The sequence below is a fragment of the Cyclopterus lumpus genome, chromosome 21 (genome assembly GCF_009769545.1).
Source record: "Cyclopterus lumpus isolate fCycLum1 chromosome 21, fCycLum1.pri, whole genome shotgun sequence".
Lineage (NCBI taxonomy): Eukaryota > Metazoa > Chordata > Actinopteri > Perciformes > Cyclopteridae > Cyclopterus > Cyclopterus lumpus.
Genome location: NC_046986.1, coordinates 8,740,503 through 8,761,283, shown reverse-complemented (window position 1 = coordinate 8,761,283; position 20,781 = coordinate 8,740,503). Strand labels below are relative to the sequence as shown.

Below are 20,781 nucleotides of genomic sequence, written 5' to 3'. Positions count from 1 at the left end.
CCCTTTTTAAGTATTAACATTTTGCATTTGGGAAGTGCCGACAGTTTAGTCATCTCATCAACATTGTAAATTCAAATGCTTATTGTTTCACAGTGTAAGTTTAGTTTTGCATCTTACAAAAACTAAAATAATAAAGTTTCTCCTTATTTCACACAATGTAAGGTAAAAAAAACCCGGAGGCAAACAAGTCAGACGATATGAAAAAATAGATGAAAAGATCTGACAACAATTATATGATGAGGCAATTGTTAACAACAGAAAACTACCGTCAGCCTGTTTTTCACTGCTCCTTATTCAATACCAATGCAGGTATATGAAAAGCACTCACTTGAATACACACACTGATACAAAAAGCCCCAGAGTGTAAAATAATCACGGCATCTTTTTAAACAGGTAGACTTCCTCAGAGGGGGTGAAGTTATATATAATTGATGGCTTGCAGTAGGAAAGGAGTCATTCATCCTCTCCTTTCTATTCAAAAGTCATTGTGCCGCGGTGTCCTCATTTAGCTTACCAGCTGTACTGGTGTCTTATCATTACCGGCACTCTGCACTCAGAGGCACTACACACATAAATTAAATCACACTTAAATGACAAAGAGCAGAACGAAAGTCTACTCAAGGGGTTTGCGAGTGAGACACAATGAATATGTAGCATACCATCTTTATACATACTAAAAGTTCAACAGACATATAGTGGGGAAGGCTTAAATCTATTCAGTCACTCGGGAAAAGAGCAATAAAACAACATTAGTGTGACCTGTTAAATACTTGACACGACGTATCAGTTCAAAAATGGCCTTAAACAGCTTCCTAATACAATAAAAAAATTTAAAAAACCTCATAGTACACATTTGCTTTCACCAGAGATGGTTCTGTCTCCAGCAGCCTGCGTAGAGGACGCACCTTGAGATCAGGCCTTGCATCCGAAATGCATTTTTGCTTGGTGAGAAACGGGGTCACCGCGGGATGAGTGATTAGCTGGCTGACATTGTTCTCTCCAAATGTCACACCGTCAACCGGAAAGCGTTGACAACTGCTGCAGCTTTAAAAAAGTGGCTCATTTACTCAGTTGTATCTGTGGTTTGAAGTTGTTTATGTAATAAATGACATGTTCTTGGGATGCGTCGTGATCGGACACGCAAGACATTCAAGGGAAATGTGAGTTTACTTCACCATTTGTGTGTTTCATTACCCATTTACAAACAACATATAAACTCTTAGTTCAAATATGATATAAATAGTTGGAACTTATGAGACCTGGACTGTGTCCTAGATTAAGTTGCATCGATGTATAATCCCCCGTTTTAGGTTTAGAGCTCAGAACAGATTTTAAATGGCCGCTCTGTTCACTGCATCAGAGTGCTTCCTAATCACTCTTAAATTACTCCTCGCTGGAGCATGTACACACACACACACACATGTTGGTTTGTAGTTGGTTTCCTGAAATACTTAAATCATAAGAACTTATTGACATTAATATTTCAATTAATGGGGTGAAACTGTTCTTTCTACACAGGATTGAGAGGTGCAGGCTGATTGAAGGACATTGCTGGAAAGTGACTCAGGCTTGAATTGTTTTGTAGTTCAACCACGTATCAGCATATTAAAAATCTAAAAAGGGAAAGAAACAGGAATCTATTATGTATCACTTTATTGTAGCATTCGGATGCATCTACTTAAGACAGAAGCAAGCAGTGTCAAATCAGGGATATGTCTTTATTATAATCAGGTAATAATTAACTATTGTGGTGTTTTGTTTTGGTTGCCTTACTAATTTTGGACTCAATTAAACTTTCTGCATTAATATTTAGCATTATTTTGGCCAGTGTTGCCCACATTAATAAGTCATATTGGGATCTCAATATGTACATAATGATTAAAATAAAGTCAGTTGGCTGATAAAACTCTATTGTATCTAGAAAACAACACAAAATGAGTTAACAAGACAGCAAGGTGTAATTTAATTTAATTTTATCATTTGGATACATGGATCTTATTTCGTTAATAAAATAAAAATGATATTATTGTGCCCAAATTGAATGGAAATCTAATCGTGCACAATGTCTGCTGGTGGATTAAATATAAATATGTGTACTTCACCCATAACAATGTACTAAGAGTGTGCCTCTGTCTGCATGGTTTGGAGTTAGTCTGCCCCCTAGTGACCAAAAACATACTAATTCAGCATTCACTCACTGGTGAAACCAACCAGACCAGAGGTAACTATGATGTAACTAACTTTTAAAAAAAGATACCTGCATGATAATATTTAGGACTTATAGTAGAAACTCATGCACTACTGGAGTCATGTGATACTATCTGAGCACAGAGGGCACAGAGGAGGTCTGAGGAACATCTGTTTACCTTAAAAAGAAAACATCAAGTATTATTTGGAGTGGAGACCTCCGGTGTGCCCTGCTGTTAAGTATCTTTGCCTGGATGTGCGCACACTTGGTCCCTCTTCTGAGGTAATAATGTCGACACCCACGCACACACACACACACACACACACACACACACACACACACACACACACACGCACACACTCGCACACTCTTTCCTCGGTTCCTCCCCCTCCTCTGCTCTTGTGTAAACGTCGTCGGAAGACTCGGGACGTTTTCATTGGCCGCGGCAGGGAGAGAAGAGGAGGAGGAGGAGGTGGAGAGACTGGCACGAATTCCTCAGCGCTCCTCAAATTTCTTGTAATCATACGGACCTCCTGCTCGCCTCCGCCCCGACGCACATCCAGACCGGCTCCTCTCCTCCACCCACATATCCGAGCCGAGCTACTGAAACGGTAACGTGGTACATCAAAAGTAGAATTAATCCTCAAGTTGCCTGCCGATGTGTGTATTGAAACGGGTGGTACATGGTAAAAGTCTTTACTTTTTCTTTTTTCTCGTGTCCAGATGTTGCGAAGTGTCGCCGTCCTCCTCCTGCTGGCCCTGGCTGCCTGTAACGCGCAGGTAAGTTGAGCTCCAGCAGGCTTTATCTTTTAATCTTGAACTATGACTATTATTGCTTCACGGGGTTTTCAAGTGGGTACCACAATGCTCACTTACATCTGTGTTAAATGCTTCTCCTGCACGAAACGGTCCCTCAGGAGTAACATGAGCTCATCAGCTTTTGCTCACGAAGCCAGACGAGGGAGGAAACATCTGGAAAAGGGTCTCACTCTATTATCCGACACAACACGGCACTGTGGAGAAAACCTGGCTTTTGCTGCTGACTATAGATTTTTATAATATTTATCGTATTAAAGAAAACCAATTATGCCGTTATTATAGCCACTCGTGCGCAATGATGAGCTACATTGTGGAGAGAAACAGGCTCATGGTTAAAACTATAAATTGCCAATGGGACAGTTTCTTTCAATTGGGACATCGTTCTTAATCATGAAAAAGATTGTGGCACTTTAAGTATGAGTACGAGTATTTTCTGATTTAACAAACGCTCACATTTTGCATTCAGGAGTATACACAGCAAAATCCTCCTCCTATAGTCTCATTTATTTGTGTGTGTGTGTGTGTGTGTGTGTGGAGTTTGTCAGTTCACACAGCAAACGCCCGCCATAATAGGACAGAAGAGTGACAGACAGCTGTGAAAATAAAAGAAGGGAGGGCTAGTGTATCTTACAAGCGCCGCTTGCCTTGGGGCCTCGATGGCCCTCGTCATCAATATTGTAGGACGCTTTGGTGCTAAACGCCTCGCCGGCCGGCAGCTGCTCTAATGGCATATAACACCGTGTTTGGGTGGCCGGGGAGGGAGCATGTGTGTTTGTCTGTGTACACTCTGGGGTTGTGAGTGTGCTCAAGAGTTGTGAGAATAATCACCTCGTGGGTCTCACACTGCAGCGCCGAGGAGTCCTACCTCTAAAAACAGAGATAATGTGCTGTTAGATTAGCCGGCCCGATGCACACCTCCATCTCTAATTCCCAGTGAGTCCTCCAAAATGTCAAACTATTCTGTAAAGAAAGAGAAACACACACACACACACACACACACACACACACACACACACACGCGCGCCAGGCGGTGGTTGATAACCTCACCGGACACAGCTGTCGAACACCTGGCTTTGTGTTGACTCCTTTGTTGACCCGCACGACCGTTGCATGCCGAGGGAAACAAACAAACCAAAGGGGGAAAGCTGTGGCCTAATTAGAGGATAGATTTCTCAGGCAGCTTCGGCAAATGGCGAGACGCAAGATAAACCAATTGTCCGCTGCCTGGCCCATCTTTATAGCTCCACGCAGCTGGCCATTAGTGTCGCGACAGCCATGACATCACTCATAACCCCCCCCCCCCTTCTCCACTGACCTTCCACTGCTTACCCTATCTATACCTTTACTCTCCGGCTGGAAAAATGTGCCGATGTGTGCGCCTTCATCGGATTCACAGACGTGACCCGTGAGGCGTGTCACGGTGGCGTCTGTTGAGTGTACCCACCAAGTTAATGGGGAGGCATTAGAAAGGCATCTATTCTCCAAAGGTAATTACCCTGATAATATATGGCCTTTTGACTGGCCGTGGGAAGGGCCTGGACCGGCATTCCAGTGTGCCGTCTCGAGGAGGTCAACAAGTCAGAGCAAAGCTGCATCTGATGAGCCTGCAGGGTGTGCATTAAGGTTATGTATGAGGGTTCGATTTACTGCATTAGAGAGCAGGAAAGAGTGATGACAACAGGATGCTCTGTGTGTGAACTGATGTGTCTATTTTCTGCCGTGACTGTCGGGTATTAGACCTGGACACTAACTCCTGATTCATTACCAAGGAGAATGCCCGTTTGCTTCGAGATGCAGTGCGGTCGGTGTCGGGGCTGGGACTGTGTGGAAAACTGTGTGTGTGTGTGTATGTGTGTGTGTGTGCAGGCAGACATCGAGATATGCATCTCGTGAATACCATTGTGGTGCTTTACTCAAAACACACTGGGAGGTTAATATGCAAAGGAGGTCGAGATGCAGGCGCAGTGAAAGTCGTAAGAGTTCGCAGCCTTGGGGGACATGTGAGCACACACTTAAATAAAAACAGAGGGGGTTGTTTATATTTCTGCTTTTATGGCATGCAGTGTTATTGTTTTATCCTCCATCGTCCGCTGTGGCAGGGTGGAATGACACAGTGGTTAATTTAGTTATCTGCAGCAAGCGCTAGATGCTGAAAAACATACACGTCAAGAGGAAGTCAGCCCAACAAAGGCAGCCAGATACGGTCTTCTCTCTGAGGACGGGATACGACTTGAGGGGATTGAGAGGACACGTTGAAGAGAAGAAGAAGATTGAAGAAGAAGAAGAAGAAGCTGGTTCTCTTGTTGAGGTCCTGGAGCTGTAGTTGACTGATTGAGCCACAGCCTCACTTGCACCTCTGTTGCCATGTTGATGCCTGTTCTCCCTCACTCAAGGTGGGCTAAAAATATCTGCCCAGGTGGAGGGAACATGAGCATGAGGGGACGCTGTGTCCTCTGTCTCTATCAGCCTGCTCTAATTATTGTAGCCCAACATCCAGTCATGGATCCTGCACAGGGATTGTTGGGGGCGGTGAGATGGAGTGATGTAAAGCGGCGAGGAGATGGAGCCACAGTCATGCAATTATAGCAGGGTAGATTGGGGGGTGAGGTAAGACTTGTGTAGTGAGACAAAAAGAGGGGTGGGGGGGTGTGTGTTTCATGTCCCTGCAGTGTGTTTTCTTCATTCTTGGCTTGGCTTAAAAGGAGTCCTCATTTAGCTTACCAGCTGTACTGGTGTCTTATCATTACCGGCACTCTGCACTCAGAGGCACTACACACATAAATTAAATCACACTCAAATGACAAAGAGCAGAACGAAAGTCTACTCAAGGGGTTTGCGAGTGAGACACAATGAATATGTAGCATACCATCTTTATACATACTAAAAGTTCAACAGACATATAGTGGGGAAGGCTTAAATCTATTCAGTCACTCGGGAAAAGAGCAATAAAACAACATTAGTGTGACCTGTTAAATACTTGACACGACGTATCAGTTCAAAAATGGCCTTAAACAGCTTCCTAATACAATAAAAAAAATTTAAAAACCTCATAGTACACATTTGCTTTCACCAGAGATGGTTCTGTCTCCAGCAGCCTGCGTAGAGGACGCACCTTGAGATCAGGCCTTGCATCCGAAATGCATTTTTGCTTGGTGAGAAACGGGGTCACCGCGAGATGAGTGATTAGCTGGCTGACATTGTTCTCTCCAAATGTCACACCGTCAACCGGAAAGCGTTGACAACTGCTGCAGCTTTAAAAAAGTGGCTCATTTACTCAGTTGTATCTGTGGTTTGAAGTTGTTTATGTAATAAATGACATGTTCTTGGGATGCGTCGTGATCGGACACGCAAGACATTCAAGGGAAATGTGAGTTTACTTCACCATTTGTGTGTTTCATTACCCATTTACAAACAACATATAAACTCTTAGTTCAAATATGATATAAATAGTTGGAACTTATGAGACCTGGACTGTGTCCTAGATTAAGTTGCATCGATGTATAATCCCCCGTTTTAGGTTTAGAGCTCAGAACAGATTTTAAATGGCCGCTCACACTGACTTACATCTCGCAGTGTGTAAATTGGCATTTTCCCTTCTACAAACATTTTCCATCCGTTAGCCCAAATACTGGCCTCAAAGAGGGCAGGGAACTCATTCCCTTGGCCTAAGCCTAGCACAGACCCTCCCTCCCTTCCTCCCTCCCTAGCTTCTTTCCTGGAAGTGGAAAAAAATGGCCAGAACAGAGCAGGGGTGGGAGAGAGGGGAGGGGAAGGTGACAAAAGTGGATGGAGAGAAAAAGAGAGCAAAAGGAGAGGGGAAATGAGTAACACGGAAGAGAACCGACAAACAAACACGACCGGCGCTTGAGGAAAAAAGAGATGACGCGAGAGAAAGGTTGATGTTTAGAGGTTTTAACGGTGCAAGGTGGGATAGTTAAGGGTCAGGTGACAGAAAACAAAAGGGAACATGTTTTGTCCCAGCAGTGTGACGACAGGGTGCACAGGGGAGGGGAGGCTGGGGGGGGGGGGGGGGCGTCTTCATAGCACGTTATGTTCTCCGCATGACGTTTTAACTGCGAGCAGATGTGGCTCTGCCCAGAACTTGACTTATTTCCTGTCTTTATTTAGAGTCTCTCTTTCTCTCACATTCTCTGTGTTTTCTGACTCTCTCCTTTTCTTTCCCTGTGTCTTTGTTCCTTTCGTTTCTTCTCGGGTGTTTCTTTCAGGGCGGAGCTGTACATTTCTGCTCTCGAACAACGGGGGCCTCTGGGTGTAAAATAAGAGGCTGCGGACCGGGGTGACATCATCCTGTCCGTTGGTGCATTCCTTTCACCCTGAATAAGAAACAGGGCGAAGACTAACAGGCCAATCAGTGTAAACTGGTCGTTACCAAATGAACCTTTTGTTTCTGCAGGATTTAATCTCAGAGCTGACTAACCGTGTTTGAGACCACCCGTGGAGCTCATACAAAGCTCACATATTGAAATACTAAGTATGCATCTCAGCTCAAAGGATCCATGTAGATGTAGGCTGAATGAGTGTTTTTGTGAGCCTGATCTCAAGAGGCTGTCAAGTCGAGAAGAAATGAGACTCAAACCTGATTTGATATGCATGTGCAAAGATGTAGTTGAATAGACTCAAAAGGACGACATGTTAGAGATTTGAGAATGGAGGCACTTTAATTATTGAGGACAAATGCTCTAACTTCCTGTAATGATTCAAAAGCTGAGCCGGTGGTTGTCTGTTATGTTTCTCCCCTGTGCAATGGATTTAGCCGAAAGCTTGTATACTCTCAAACTGTAGAGCGGTCTCCATTCTTTTTGGACTGTGCCCCACTTCTCTTCTCGCAAAGGCCTGGTCCATGAGAGAGGCGTTCATGTGCAGACGGAGACGAGCTGTTCGGCTCGAGCCCTCCCCGTCCTCTCGTCGCTCTTGGCATGAACCCACATCTCATGGAGCTGAGGAGCGGTGGACGGTCTAAGGCTGGAGAGACAACACAGGGGGAGAGCGAGGAGAGCGAGGAGAGCATGGGGGCACCTCTCTGACCTAGATACTGAGGAGATTTTGGCTCAAGACGAACTATGTGGGACCCCGGCTGAGGACAAACAAAGCCCAGGAATGTGCACCTTCTGATTCCGTCTCTCGTCTGGGTCCTTCAGCTTCCTTCTCCTTTTTTTCCACCTCTGTCATTTCACCTCCTCGTGATAAAAAAAAAAAAAAAAAGGACCTTGCTTATAAACAGTAGGTTGCATTGTAAGGCTGTTATGGAGAGGTCGCCTGGCTGTGCGCGCATTTGTCTGCCCGTCTGTCAGCCCGAGACTTCCTGTTGCGATAATGAAGTACACGATGGAGAGAATGGAGTCATTGTAATCTCGGCTTTCAGTCTCACACTTATTTTATTATTCTGGCAGCATTCTTTCTTCCCAGTAGTAAAATTGCAATTGTTATTGTTTATCCAGATTTTCCGGACAGTTAAAAATATGAAGGAAAATCAGATCTGAGAATAAAAACCCAGAGCCTTTTTTCTCGGATTACTGAAAACCGGATGTCTCATCCATATTCTCGGCACCCATCTGGGATGATTTTTATTTAAATATTTAAAGTTCTCAAATAGCATAATATTTTATTCATATAACACTCACCAGACCTTAAGGGGAAAAGGAACATGTTTTGTCAAATGTTTGTACCTTTTACACTGTAGTAGAAAAAAAATTAAAAATACATCTAGATACATCCAAAAAACCAACAACACAAAAGTCCTGCAATAAATCATATCTTTATGAAGCTTAATATATTCTGTAATTGTTTAAATTATGTCATATACAGAGGCTGATAAAACTCAAGCTTTCACCTTTTGGTTATGCGGTACAATTCAACGGCATCAAAAAGTTCAACCTCCAAAATGAGCATAAAGCGCTGAGTCAACATTCTCGGTCTTGAGAAAAGCTCGATATGAACAGGATTTATTGCTGGGTCTGTTGTATTGGATTGCATTAAATGAAGCTGTATGCCCAATAAACCGATCAAGCTGATTAAACTGATCTTGATCGCAGTAAAAAGTCGGATTGTTCTATAATTCATTAACAAAAAGGTTAAATTTAGTATTCAATGCATTTCATTGTTTAAGTTTGTTTCCATTATGCTCTTTGTCATTGTAGGCATATTAATGGCAGGGTGTTTACAATCCGTATGTCAATGTTTTCTATGTTAATCAGGGGCAGGGTGCATTGTGGGAATGGATTCACAGTGGCTCTAAAGTGACACCCAAGGAGAGAGGCATTGATTAATCCATGGTGCATCACCGAGATACGCACGCACACACACACACACACACACACACACACACACACACACACACGTATACACACACACGCACGCACACACACACGCACACACACGCGCGCGCGCACACACACACACACATACAGACACGTGGACAAAACACACAGTTATGGGCGGATGGGCTCCATTACTCATACTTTTGTGTATACGGGGAGATGCAGAAAAACATCCAGATAGATGTTCTAATGTGTTTCTCATGTGTCAGTGGGTGCAGATAGAGCCTTGCTGCTGGTGTACTGCCTTAGCCCTTGTCAGCAGTGGAAAAGGAAAAAAAGGAGTATTATTTTTTTAACTGCAGCAAGAATACGTTGTCCTTTAGCACGGAGCCATTCAACACGTAGCAGATTGACTTCAGAGCTCGCTCAACCGCCGCCTCACTTCTTGTCTCTTCCCCCATCTACCTCCTCCTTAATAGTCAGACTTTTCTGCACATCTTCCTCCGTCGGCTCACCTGTTCTCCTCCTCTGACTTTCATCTCGCTCTGCGAAGCGAGTCTCGGATCACTGGCAAACCTCTTGCAGCCGTAGAAGGGCATGGCACTGAGAATAAGACGACAAGACAGAGAGAAATTACAGCGGAGGAGAAATAAAAGTACACTCGACTTTGAATTGAAAGGCACCGTGCAGAGATAAGATGATATAATTACGCATTTAGTGTTTTGAGTATCACTTAAATCTTTGAATCTTATTAAAACCTCTAAGGAGCAGGAGTCGAGGAAAATGAGCTGTGAAATGTGTATAGATGCAATCCGTGTTATGCTTGAGGCCTCTTTCTGTATGAACGCCTGCGCTTAATCTGTTACGATTCACCAGACACTTATCGGAGCTCCGGCTCCTGTGATCGCTTTTAAATGGGAGGGAAAGAAAACGTGGCGGCGTTTGTTGGCCGTCGTGAAAAAATGTATGTCATTTAAGTAGGACACCCACAGCGGGTTGGTTTGTTTTGTTTGTACTTTTTTTCCTGTATAATATCTGCTCTGATGGTGATTGGGATTAATGAGTGTGTTTACAATGCACTCCCGCATCAGTCACAGTGGGGTTTCTGTAAAGTCCTGGTTATGTCTTTGCTTGTAAACATCATCAAATTGACCCATATCTTGGTTTTGAGACGCCTGAATATGCTCAATGTCACTGTGATAGAACTATCAATTCTTAAACTGGCATTCTTAAAGGAAGACAATGCACTTTCTTCCCGAGAGTTGGATGAAAAGACTGATACCACTCATGACTGTATACTAAATATGAAGCACACCAACAGCCGGGTTAGCTTTGTGTAGCTTAGCATAAAGACTAACGACGCAACTTAAATCACTGCGTCTGAAATCCCTCACGATACGTAGTTCACTATATGGCTACATAATAACCGCCAATGTATCATCTTGGCCAATTTCTTAATCTAGCTCAGGAATGAGTGTCAAGAATCTGACTATGAGTGCAAATCATGTGTACGGGGAGATACATTTTCTTTATGGTTCAATTTTACCTGCATGACACGAATAATGATCAAAAACGGGTTAAGTCTCAAAAAGCAGGATACGATGTATATGTAACTGTTCTCAATGATGAAGCATGTCTGCACACTCACTGCTTATGGCCACAATGAAAGCCCCATGCAAGGATGATTTATGACCACATAAGGCGGTGTGTCCCTTCCCTGGTCTGTTGAAGGTTGGTTGAATGGCATTAGCGTCACTTTGGCCGCTGTTTTGTACAGTGTGTGTCAACCATGAATTCTGAACAACATGCTCTGCCGTGATCTCATTATGAGGCTCGGTTCCATTTGCGTCTTTTGATTGACACCTCTGTGATCGTGCCACAGCCGGAGCCTGTACATGCTCTCACCATAGCAACAATCTACTTGAATCAGCAGGAAAAAAAAGAGCCTTGTGCCCCTCTGTTCATCAGCTAAATGTCAGGGATCCTCTTCTGTTTCTACTCGGAGAGAGATGGACTGACAGAGCTCTACATTTATACCACATTCATCTCGGCATATCATCCATTATTCATGTTCTCATCTGAGGTTTCTGCAGGTTTCAACAGGCTTCGAGCACATCTGTCTCTAACAAACTGAATTGTCCAACATGCTCAAAGCCACAGGGATTGCTTTGAAGATTTTTCTGTGACCTCAACCTTGGACTGCCAGTGTGTGTGTGTGTGTGTGTGTGTGTGTGTGTGTGTCTTTTAAAGGATGCACAAAAAATGAACCAAAACCCCACAATCCCTCTCCTCTCACCACTTCGGGGGTTGAAGCGGCTACGCTGCGATGCTTGCATGTGACTAGCTCCCCGCTCACTGCATCCATCTTGTTACATTCTATCATTAGTGAGATTAGGAGAGTTCGGGCTCAAGAATCCAGCCTTAGTTTAACCCACATACCAGACTTTGAACTCGAAAACACACGCGGCGGCTTGGAAGCCCGCTCACGTGCACTGACGCACAGAGGGCCAACTTTTCTTGTCTCGCTCTTACAGGAAACAGCAGCTTAAGGAGGAGGAGGGGAGTCTAGAGAAACAGGGAGGAGGGGCGATTCTAAAGAGCACGGGAAGGGGCCCGGAGGGAAAAGTCAGCTCAGACTCCAGATGTGGAAACACGCAAACACGAACCCACGCGCACACACACAAATAGGGAAAAGGAGGCCGTATTAAGAGTCATAAAGCAGCTCTCGGAGCTACGCTTGGCGTGTTGTAATTGGTCGATTCGTAGCACCAGTGAACTTTGGCAAGTTAGAGTTGTAAGTCCTCAGGCGATATTCTTCAACAAACAAAACAAAGACAAACAAACAAAGGCACATGTCCACAAGAGAAAATGAGACTGACTAAATGTTCTGGAAAATAAGAAAACATTAGATGTCTTTTGTTTGTTTGTTTTGAGCCAACAGGTTGGTTGTGGTTCTGTTTGCCTGTACGCTTCACACAGTACTGTACTGCCTTCAGCCTTTGTTTGCCTACCTCTCACACAGAAGACTGTTGTCAACAGCCCAGCTGTTTTAATTAGCAGCATTGCGTGGTGTTATCTCAATAAAGACATCCGCTTTTCTAAGTACGGTCACCGTTTGGCCATCGTTGACATGGCAACTACTGGCAAACATAACTGGGTATTGAGAGACCAAATTGGACTAAAAGGGACACTGACACATGAACAGGGATAAGGCAGTTACCAGGAAGTATAAAATGTGTTCACTTAGCAACAGAAATGTTTGGATTTTTAAATCTTCATCCAGATCGTAATCAAAATACACAATAACAGGTCATTTTAATTTTAATTTATAATTTACGGTAGCATCACAAAGAGAGGAAATGATATCAAACTTTGTATGGTGGCTCAGAGTTAATATGTGCAAGCATTTTTTACATTTGTATATTGAGGGAGAATATCTTTTGATAGATATTTGTTCGACAATTGTTTTTTAAATGTCATTTCTTTGAAGTTTGGAGAGTCATTTTTGAGATATATATTTGAAAAACAAATAAAAGGAAACTCTTACTTTTGGATGTCATCAGGGGAGAGATGCTGTACTGTCTCCCAGCAACTTTGAATACACATGGTTTAATATGAAAGTATAATATTCAGGATTTGAATTCAATTGCAAATGTGTGTTTGGTTTGTGTTTTAAAATATGATCAGCACCTTCTCAATACCGTAAAATGGGTATGTTACAGTAACAGGGCAACAGTGCCTCCCTGTGGGTGAAACCTGTAGAACATTTTATTTCTAAAGCGCAAACAATGTGTTTCTTTTCCTTCAGGAGCTGCAGAGCAAGAGCAAAGTGTGTGCCAATGTGTTCTGTGGGGCCGGCAGAGAGTGTACCGTTACAGAGAAAGGGGAGCCCAGCTGTCTGTGTATAGAGGTGAGTGTTGGGTCACGTGGCTCTGCAGATACCAATGTAGAGCATTAGAAAAAGACTGAATTGACTGAGACGACTGCCCCTCTTTGTGCCCCTCTCTGTCTAGAGCTGTAAGCCCCACAAGAGGTCAGTGTGTGGCAGCAATAGTAAGACTTACAGGAATCACTGTGAGCTCCACAGGGATGCTTGTCTGACTGGCTTGAAGATCCAGGTGGCCCATGACGGACACTGCCACGGTACGAGCAGCAGCAGCACAAGGCGCATGTTGTAGATGTTAAAAAAGTCCTTCTTCTTTTTTTAGCACTGTAACAACTTAGATTGAAAGCTCCTTCTTAGCCTTTGTAATAGTACGGTCAACAATTCCAGTAAATTACATCCCCAAAGGGTGGTTAAGACCATAATCATATAATAGAACTAATGTCAAGAGACATAATTAAAAACTGAGATATAGTGTTCTTATAATCAGGAATATCTTTTCTAAAGGAGGAGCCAACTCTGGATAAAAGACGAGAGGGGCCCTCGTGGAAACCATATTCCTAGAATTTTACATATATATTTTAAACATGGTTTACACTTTACCATTGACGAGGTAGTGGTTAAAAATCTCCCGGACCCTTTTTTAGTGCCGCCGCAGCAACACTTTATTAGTTAGCATTTATGAGTGTTGCTGAGTAGTGATGTAATTGCCAAACACTGCACTGCATATAACTCAATGAACTACCCTTTTCTGTAAAATGATGAGACCAGGATCTGTGACACTATAAACTAAGGTGGTGGCCTGCCATGACATGGGATGGAATTTGGCTCAGCTATCAGATACTGCACATGCTGATAATACCGACTATATTTTGTTTATAGAACTAATAAGTGAACTAGACCATATTCATGGGACTGATATGAGAGGTGAGCAGGTTGATAGTCAAACATGTAAGGTCCCCCACACGTCACTGCACATTCCTGGCCTTGACTTATCTAGTATTGCATCTAATATTAGCATCTTATCTTGAGTGAACTTTCACTGCTCGCGCTTGGCGATGGCGCACTGGGTCTGCGTCACATTGATCAGCGCTGTGGCTAATAGGGTATTAGGGGAAAGAAGTTATGTCACACTCTCCTCTTTGCAGACCTTTGGCCTCGTGCTCAGTGACAAATTTATCTCCAATCATATACAAATGAATGCTGTTCAATTGCTTTTTGATTTTTTTTTTGTTGCTTTAAATGGGCCATTCTTTCTCTCCTGTTTAATAACCTTTAGAGAAGAAAACAGAACAGGCAGCTGAAAGCCCAGGTGAGTTTGTGTGTGTGTGTGTGTGTGATATGTGACTGTATTTGATGTTGTTGTTAAAGGACATAGACATACTAGCATATGCACAAAAGGACAGGAATCAATTGTGATATTGCTTACAAGATCATTTTACCCGTTGGATTATTTATGAATGCTGTTGACCTATAGACATGTTCTGACCCCTGCAGTGGTTTGCTATGCTGCTGACCGCAATGAGCTGAGGGGTCGTGTGATCCAGTGGCTGCAGACGGAGGTCGTCCCAGACGGCTGGTTTGTCAAGGGATCCAACTTCTCTGACATCCTGCTCAAATACTTTAAGGTTAGCTTCTTTTCTCGCGTCTCCATTAGTGCACACACTTGCTGGTAGTCATTTTTTTTTACAGAGTATCCCACTATAGTCTTTTTTAATTTGCCCGGAGATTTAAAAACAATGCGCATTGATCAACATTCAAACACATGTAAATGTATCCCGAGTAAGCTCACACGCTAGTTTTTATCTGCAGTATAATACAAACGTTACAATATGTAAAGCAGTTAAAAGCATACTGTGTTGTGGTGTGAATGGTTGTCTGTCTATACGTGTCCAGGGTGTACCTCTCGCCCAATGTGAGTTGGAATTGGCCCCAGCCACCGGTAACCCAAAGGACGAGTGGTGACAGATAATGGAGGCTTGAATGAAGACGCATGCCAAAAATGACTATATGAATATAATATGTCACGCTCCTAAAACCCTATGTGTTCTTGGTATATTGTGTGGCAGCGATGAGAAATTTACTGGTAGCCTCGACTGACCTGTCTATCAGAAACACCATTTAAGGATTTATTTTTGTAGACATTAAAGAGTGACCCCATAATATATAAAGTGTGCATCTTGTACTCTTACTGTTCATGAGAGTTAACTGTACCTCCTCCATTTCTCTATGATTCTGCAGTCGCACGACAATGGGGATTCTCAGCTGGACTCCTCAGAGCTGCTCAAGTTCATCCAGCAAAACGATTCGGTTGTGGAGTTGCAGTCCTACGCCGACCAGGAGAGCAACAAGCTGCTCAGGTCAGCGTGTTTGTCAGTTGGCACGCTTACATGAGAAAAAAAAATAGCCACTTCCAACTCTGGATATGTTCTTCTGTGGTAATGCTTGCACACACAGATTGATATCTGTGTGCTGCTGTGCTATTTTGAGCTGAACTAGATAAAGCCAGTGCAAACTTGACTCAAGGCCTCTTATGGGATTCTGCACTGGCAACAACACCTGTGCTCTGTGGGACAAAACACATCACCAATTATCATTTCTTCTGTTTGCTTATTTCCTCTGCAATGTTCTGTTGATACTGTATGGGACGATACTGTTTATTAAGTGTTTGCATGTTTATCTGTGCTTCCCAGGAGCCTGTGTGTCGATGCCCTCATTGAGCTCTCCGATGAGAACGCTGACTGGAAGCTGAGCTTTGATGAGTTCCTCAACTGCCTGAAGCCTGGCTTCAATCCACCAGAGAAGAGTGAGCATAAAGCGGCAGTTTGTCTGCTTTGACGTAATGTTCAAATAAAGTTACACAGGCAGCCACCGAGACCCAGCAAACTGTGGAAATGAGCCTCAAATGTTATTTCTGAATAGTTTGAGCTACAGTCAGAGTTGGCAGATAGTCACGGCAGTCTGCCCAATCATGTGAGGCCAATGTATCTGGGATAAAGTTCACTGGAAGCAGGGTGCCAGAAATAAGAAAAACAAACATTCGCAACAAAGGCACTGAACTCTGGGGCTTCACCAGACTCAGGGACATGTGTGGTTGACTTTGTGTGTTTGTATTTAGAAATTCCAGATACAAGGCTCTTGGATTGTTGACAGTGTGATGTTCAAGCCATGAAAGAAAAGGATACACATTTTGAATGTTTTGGAAATGTCTTGAATTTTTTTATTTGAAAAAAAAAAAAAAAAAAAAAAAAAAAGATCTCTGACACATGCTTATGGCTGTGTGTAAAACCAGCATATTTTCCAGTTGTGCCTTCAGTGTCTTTTTAACAAAACTCTGATTCATTTTGAGTGGCCCCTCCGAGCACTTGCCAGCACTTTTCTGGCAGAAAACTTTACAACTCTACAACTCTAATCTGCTGAAGTTGCAGATTAGCTGACTTTTGATTAGTACTCTAAAACTTGCCAAAGGTGTGTCAAGGGAAGCTACTGGATGAATGATGTGGCTTTTTGAAATGCTGACAAGCCTTGCTCATGGAAATTGATGTCGGTGTAATGGCGTTTCTCCTATCGTTCTTCTACAGTCTCTTATCTGCGGTTTGGCTGAATAGTCTTCCCTGTGTCTTTCTGCAGAATGTGCCTTGGAGGACGAGACATATGAGGATGGAGCGGAGACACAGGTCGAGTGTAACCGCTGTGTTTGTGCATGCGGCAACTGGGTCTGCACTGCGATGACCTGCACTGGTGAGTTGGAAAAACTAGACATTATCTTTGTGATGTTAATTTATTCTCTTCACTCACTGAGACGTTAAGACGAATGCCCCGACGGACATTTTTTGACTGTTTTGTTATCTGTCCAGACAAAACGGCAGCTCTGGATGAGACAGCAGATGCCGGGGCAGAGATGAGTGAGGAGGAGTGGAACCTACGTGTGGCCGAGCTCAACAAGCACCAGGTCTGTCTTTGCAACCTGAAAACACAAGCAAAACATGTAATGTATTTATAGTAATGGCAACATAGAGCATTAGCAGAAATACATGCCAGAAATGCAATACGGAAAAGGACAACAATGGCCACCATTCAAAGTGTATTGAAAGCTCCTGCTCACTGCGCTCTGTTTGTAGAGCTACAACTGGTTATGAGGTCCCTGAAATAACAATGAGGTGAGCCAAGTGTCGGCTTTTAGATTCCTCCAGGATGTAACCGTCATTACTTGCAATGTGTTTTTGGACAAACTGCTCAACCAGCACAACACAATACACAGAGGAAGTGGTATATGTGTACCATGTTATGTGACTGTGTACCAACCTAACATATCTCAGTGATCCGGGGCATGAACAGCCTTAAGACTCCTGGCTTTAAAAAGGGAAACAGTAAATCAAAGACATGTTTTCTTAATTAGGTCGATAAAACTATGAAATGGCCGTGGATATGAAATAGCAGGCACATGGCAGGAAACAAGTATCAGCAACCATTTTCCTTTTTTTATTATAGATTGGAGAAAGGTTTGTGTGGATGATTCAGAATCGTCAAGTTATGCGGTCGTTTATTCCTAAAAGTGAATTATATATTTCTGTAATTAGGAAAACACACAATAAAGTCTCTGTACAGGTCTTGCAGAGTAACTTACGACTGAATATGTGAGAAAAAGTTGTATGACGCCTGAGAAATCTGAACAAGATCTCTAAAGACTACAAGTTTGAAAATGAAACAAGTCTGGGGGTGCAGAGTTAGAAATAAGTGAGTCTACCAGACCTCTGGCCCGCTCCTCATTTCTGCTTGTGGCCAGCAACCCGAGGCGAGGTTACCACACCTGACGCTCAGACTGAACTGACGCTGGTCGAGATGAGTTGAATCGTGGGTAATGTAGGCAGCAGGTTTTTACAAGTAAGAATATGGAATACAAAAGACGTGAGTCCTGCATATTATTTGAGTGCAATGCTAAATGTGTGATGTACAAAATAATGAACTGCATTCTGAGGAAGGACAATGATAGAAACACTTGGCTCCAGAAATGCCTAAAAATGAACTTGGTATTAGTACACAATGGAATAATGTTGTCAGTGTTAAGGAAACAACAAAAAACAAGTTCTGGACCCCCCCCCCCCCCCCCCCAGTTAATAAATAAAGATGGTGGCCATTCTAGTCCCTCTCTACAAAGAACAGTAATCTAGAACCTCTCCAGGCCAAGAGTGAAGCTCTAGAACCGAGTTCTAAAACCTGTCCTGATAAGCTTCACCTTTCTGGAAGTTCTACATTCAGAATATTTTGTGTGTAATGTCTACTCTTGTGTGTGTATGTGCTTGCTTCCATGTGCGAATGAGAGCATGAGGCTCACAAGGTATAGGACAAGGGCTCTGGCTTGAGGCCATGGCTGATTCAGCAAGGTCATGTCCTCTGTGACCTCCAGAAGGGCGGCTTATAATGCCATTGTAAACTAAATGTGGCTCTGCGGGTCCAGGTTTGGTGCAACGCTAAAATCCGTCATTAGGATCTTGCTTCCATTAGTCTATGAAGTACTCAAGGGATATGCAAGCTATGCAATTAGATTGTTAATCAACAAAAACAAAATAAAAGGCTTAGAGATATATGCACTCACATTATTATATATTCAGTAGTAAACTATACTCACTTTTCTGTCTACTTTTTTAATTGTTTGAAATACAGGAAACCGTCGAGAAGATGAAGAGCAGCACCAAGGAGGCCTAAATAAGGACGCGATAAACGAGAGGACGCACGTCATCACCCTTCCTCCATACTTGATTTACCTTGCGGCCATGTGTTGTTATTCAACTGTCTTTTTTTTAATGTTTCTCTGCTCTGTTAATTATTATACATTTTCTACCATGTTTCAGTGTTTGTGTTGATGTTTGTTAGATTCAGGGGCTATCAAAGATTATCAAAGGATCCCCTTGTGTTCAGTATTGTCATACTTCATCGTATTACTCCGCCTCTACACTAGCCCCAGGGCTATTTTTACTACAATCTTTATATATTTTTTACAGTTATTAAGAAACTAAACCTGTCAAGTTGTCACTGTGTTGGAATATGGAAGTTGTTGTTGTTTGAAAAGGTAAGGAGCTAGGAGAATCCACCTGTTGAAATGAGGTCTCCACACCCTCAAATGTGCCTTAAAGGCACAGTAGCTTGGTTAAAGAAGCTGGGACACGAGGGTAAAGCTACCAGTGATGTTGATGTTGATGCCATTTAGAACTGCCACAGTAGGCCACTACTTGACCAATGCACTTCTCGTTTTCTCTCTCTATAGTTTCTTAGGCATTAGTTTAGCACAAGCCTGAATTTTGTTTGTATCTTAGTAATAATTTTGCTCCAAAGTAGTTTGCTTCTATGTAAAGTATGTAATCGGCTTGCGTTGGAACTCACCTTGTTCCCATGTCTCTCTTGTGATTTTCGGTTAAACATGTGTGTAACATTTTGAGACAAAGACGTAGTGGTCCAGCTTTGGAGGAGCACAACCGCATCCAGGAGAGACCTGGTCTTTGAATATAGCATGATGAAAAAAAAAACTGAAACCAAAGTCTTAAAGTTTTTGAATAATGAACAAAATTCTCCAGGTAAAACATTACTCTGGACCCAGCAACAACACGATACCTGTGCTTTCAAAATCACTCTTAATAACAGAAGGACTAGCCTCACTGTCAGCTGAAGTAGTGTAGACGCATCAATAACTGGGTGCATATAAGTTATGTGTGCTTGTGCGCGATTGTGTGTGTGTGTGGTGTTAACGTGTGATGCTGAGAGTAGTTTGGTTTGTCGAATGTGTTGAATTGTTTAAATCCTCCATCTTATTTAGGAGGATTGACAATGAAAATCAGTGCCTTAGACCTGCAAAAAGTATAGGTCTCTACCTTTGCCTGCACGTGGGCTTTAATGCCACGTAGCATTGAAAGAGTGAGTGTGCTTGGCTGAAGTTTAGCAGTAAACTATAGTGCTTTGTTTATGTCTGCGTGAAAGCTGCATTACAAAGTTCAAGCTAAATCTTTATATTCCACTTAAAGTGCAGTGACTGTAAGGAATATGTATGTACGCCAATAAAGCCCATACACCACAACACGGCTTTGTCACTTTGTGTGTGTGTGTGTGTGTGTGTGTGTGCTTGTATCTGCCAAATTGTTGTCTGTCTTTGCCTTCATAGCCTTTGAACTGAAAATAAGTGTTCCTCACTAATACATCATTCAAGTTAATGCTTTTTAAAAACTGATGTTTGAGCTCTTTTGCTGCTTTTTGGATATTTCTTAATTTGACATGGTGTTAAATCCTTTGCATAGTGAATCCTTAAGACATTTTGTTTAGAAAAGCGCAAAATAAGATATAGTTATACATACTTAATTACATTGTAAGAGTATAATATGAAGTCCATTGGCATAATGCAGTTCTCTGTATACATGGAAACAGTGTTTAAGCTGGTCTAGGTGGCAGATCACACTTTTCCACACACTGTTTAGTCGTTTTAACAATCATAATAACTCAAATCTAAGTCTTCACATTAGCCTTGCTAGCAACTACAGCAGTTGGAACCAGTTCCTCAAAACTACACACACCAATTCTCCCCATGAAGTATCACGATTAGAGTAGAGCCGTGACGGTCATGTGGA

The 20,781-nt window shown here is 42.8% G+C and overlaps 1 protein-coding gene across 2 annotated transcripts; it reads left to right on the top strand.

The window, feature by feature from the left end:
• The first annotated feature begins 2,581 nt into the window (after window positions 1-2,581).
• fstl1b (follistatin-like 1b) lies at window positions 2,582-20,237 on the top strand. 2 transcript variants are annotated; one of them, XM_034561313.1, is made up of 11 exons: window positions 2,583-2,799; window positions 2,912-2,968; window positions 13,094-13,195; window positions 13,299-13,428; window positions 14,448-14,480; window positions 14,666-14,796; window positions 15,410-15,528; window positions 15,862-15,974; window positions 16,799-16,909; window positions 17,026-17,120; window positions 18,833-20,237. In XM_034561313.1, the coding sequence occupies exons 2-11, from the start codon at window positions 2,912-2,914 to the stop codon at window positions 18,872-18,874; spliced, it is 933 nt and encodes a 310-aa protein (XP_034417204.1). In that variant the 5' UTR covers window positions 2,583-2,799; the 3' UTR covers window positions 18,875-20,237. The 2 variants fall into 2 exon arrangements, with proteins under 2 accessions (XP_034417205.1, XP_034417204.1); XM_034561314.1 differs by lacking the exon at window positions 14,448-14,480 and having other exon boundaries at window positions 2,582-2,799.
• The last annotated feature ends 544 nt before the right edge of the window (window positions 20,238-20,781 follow it).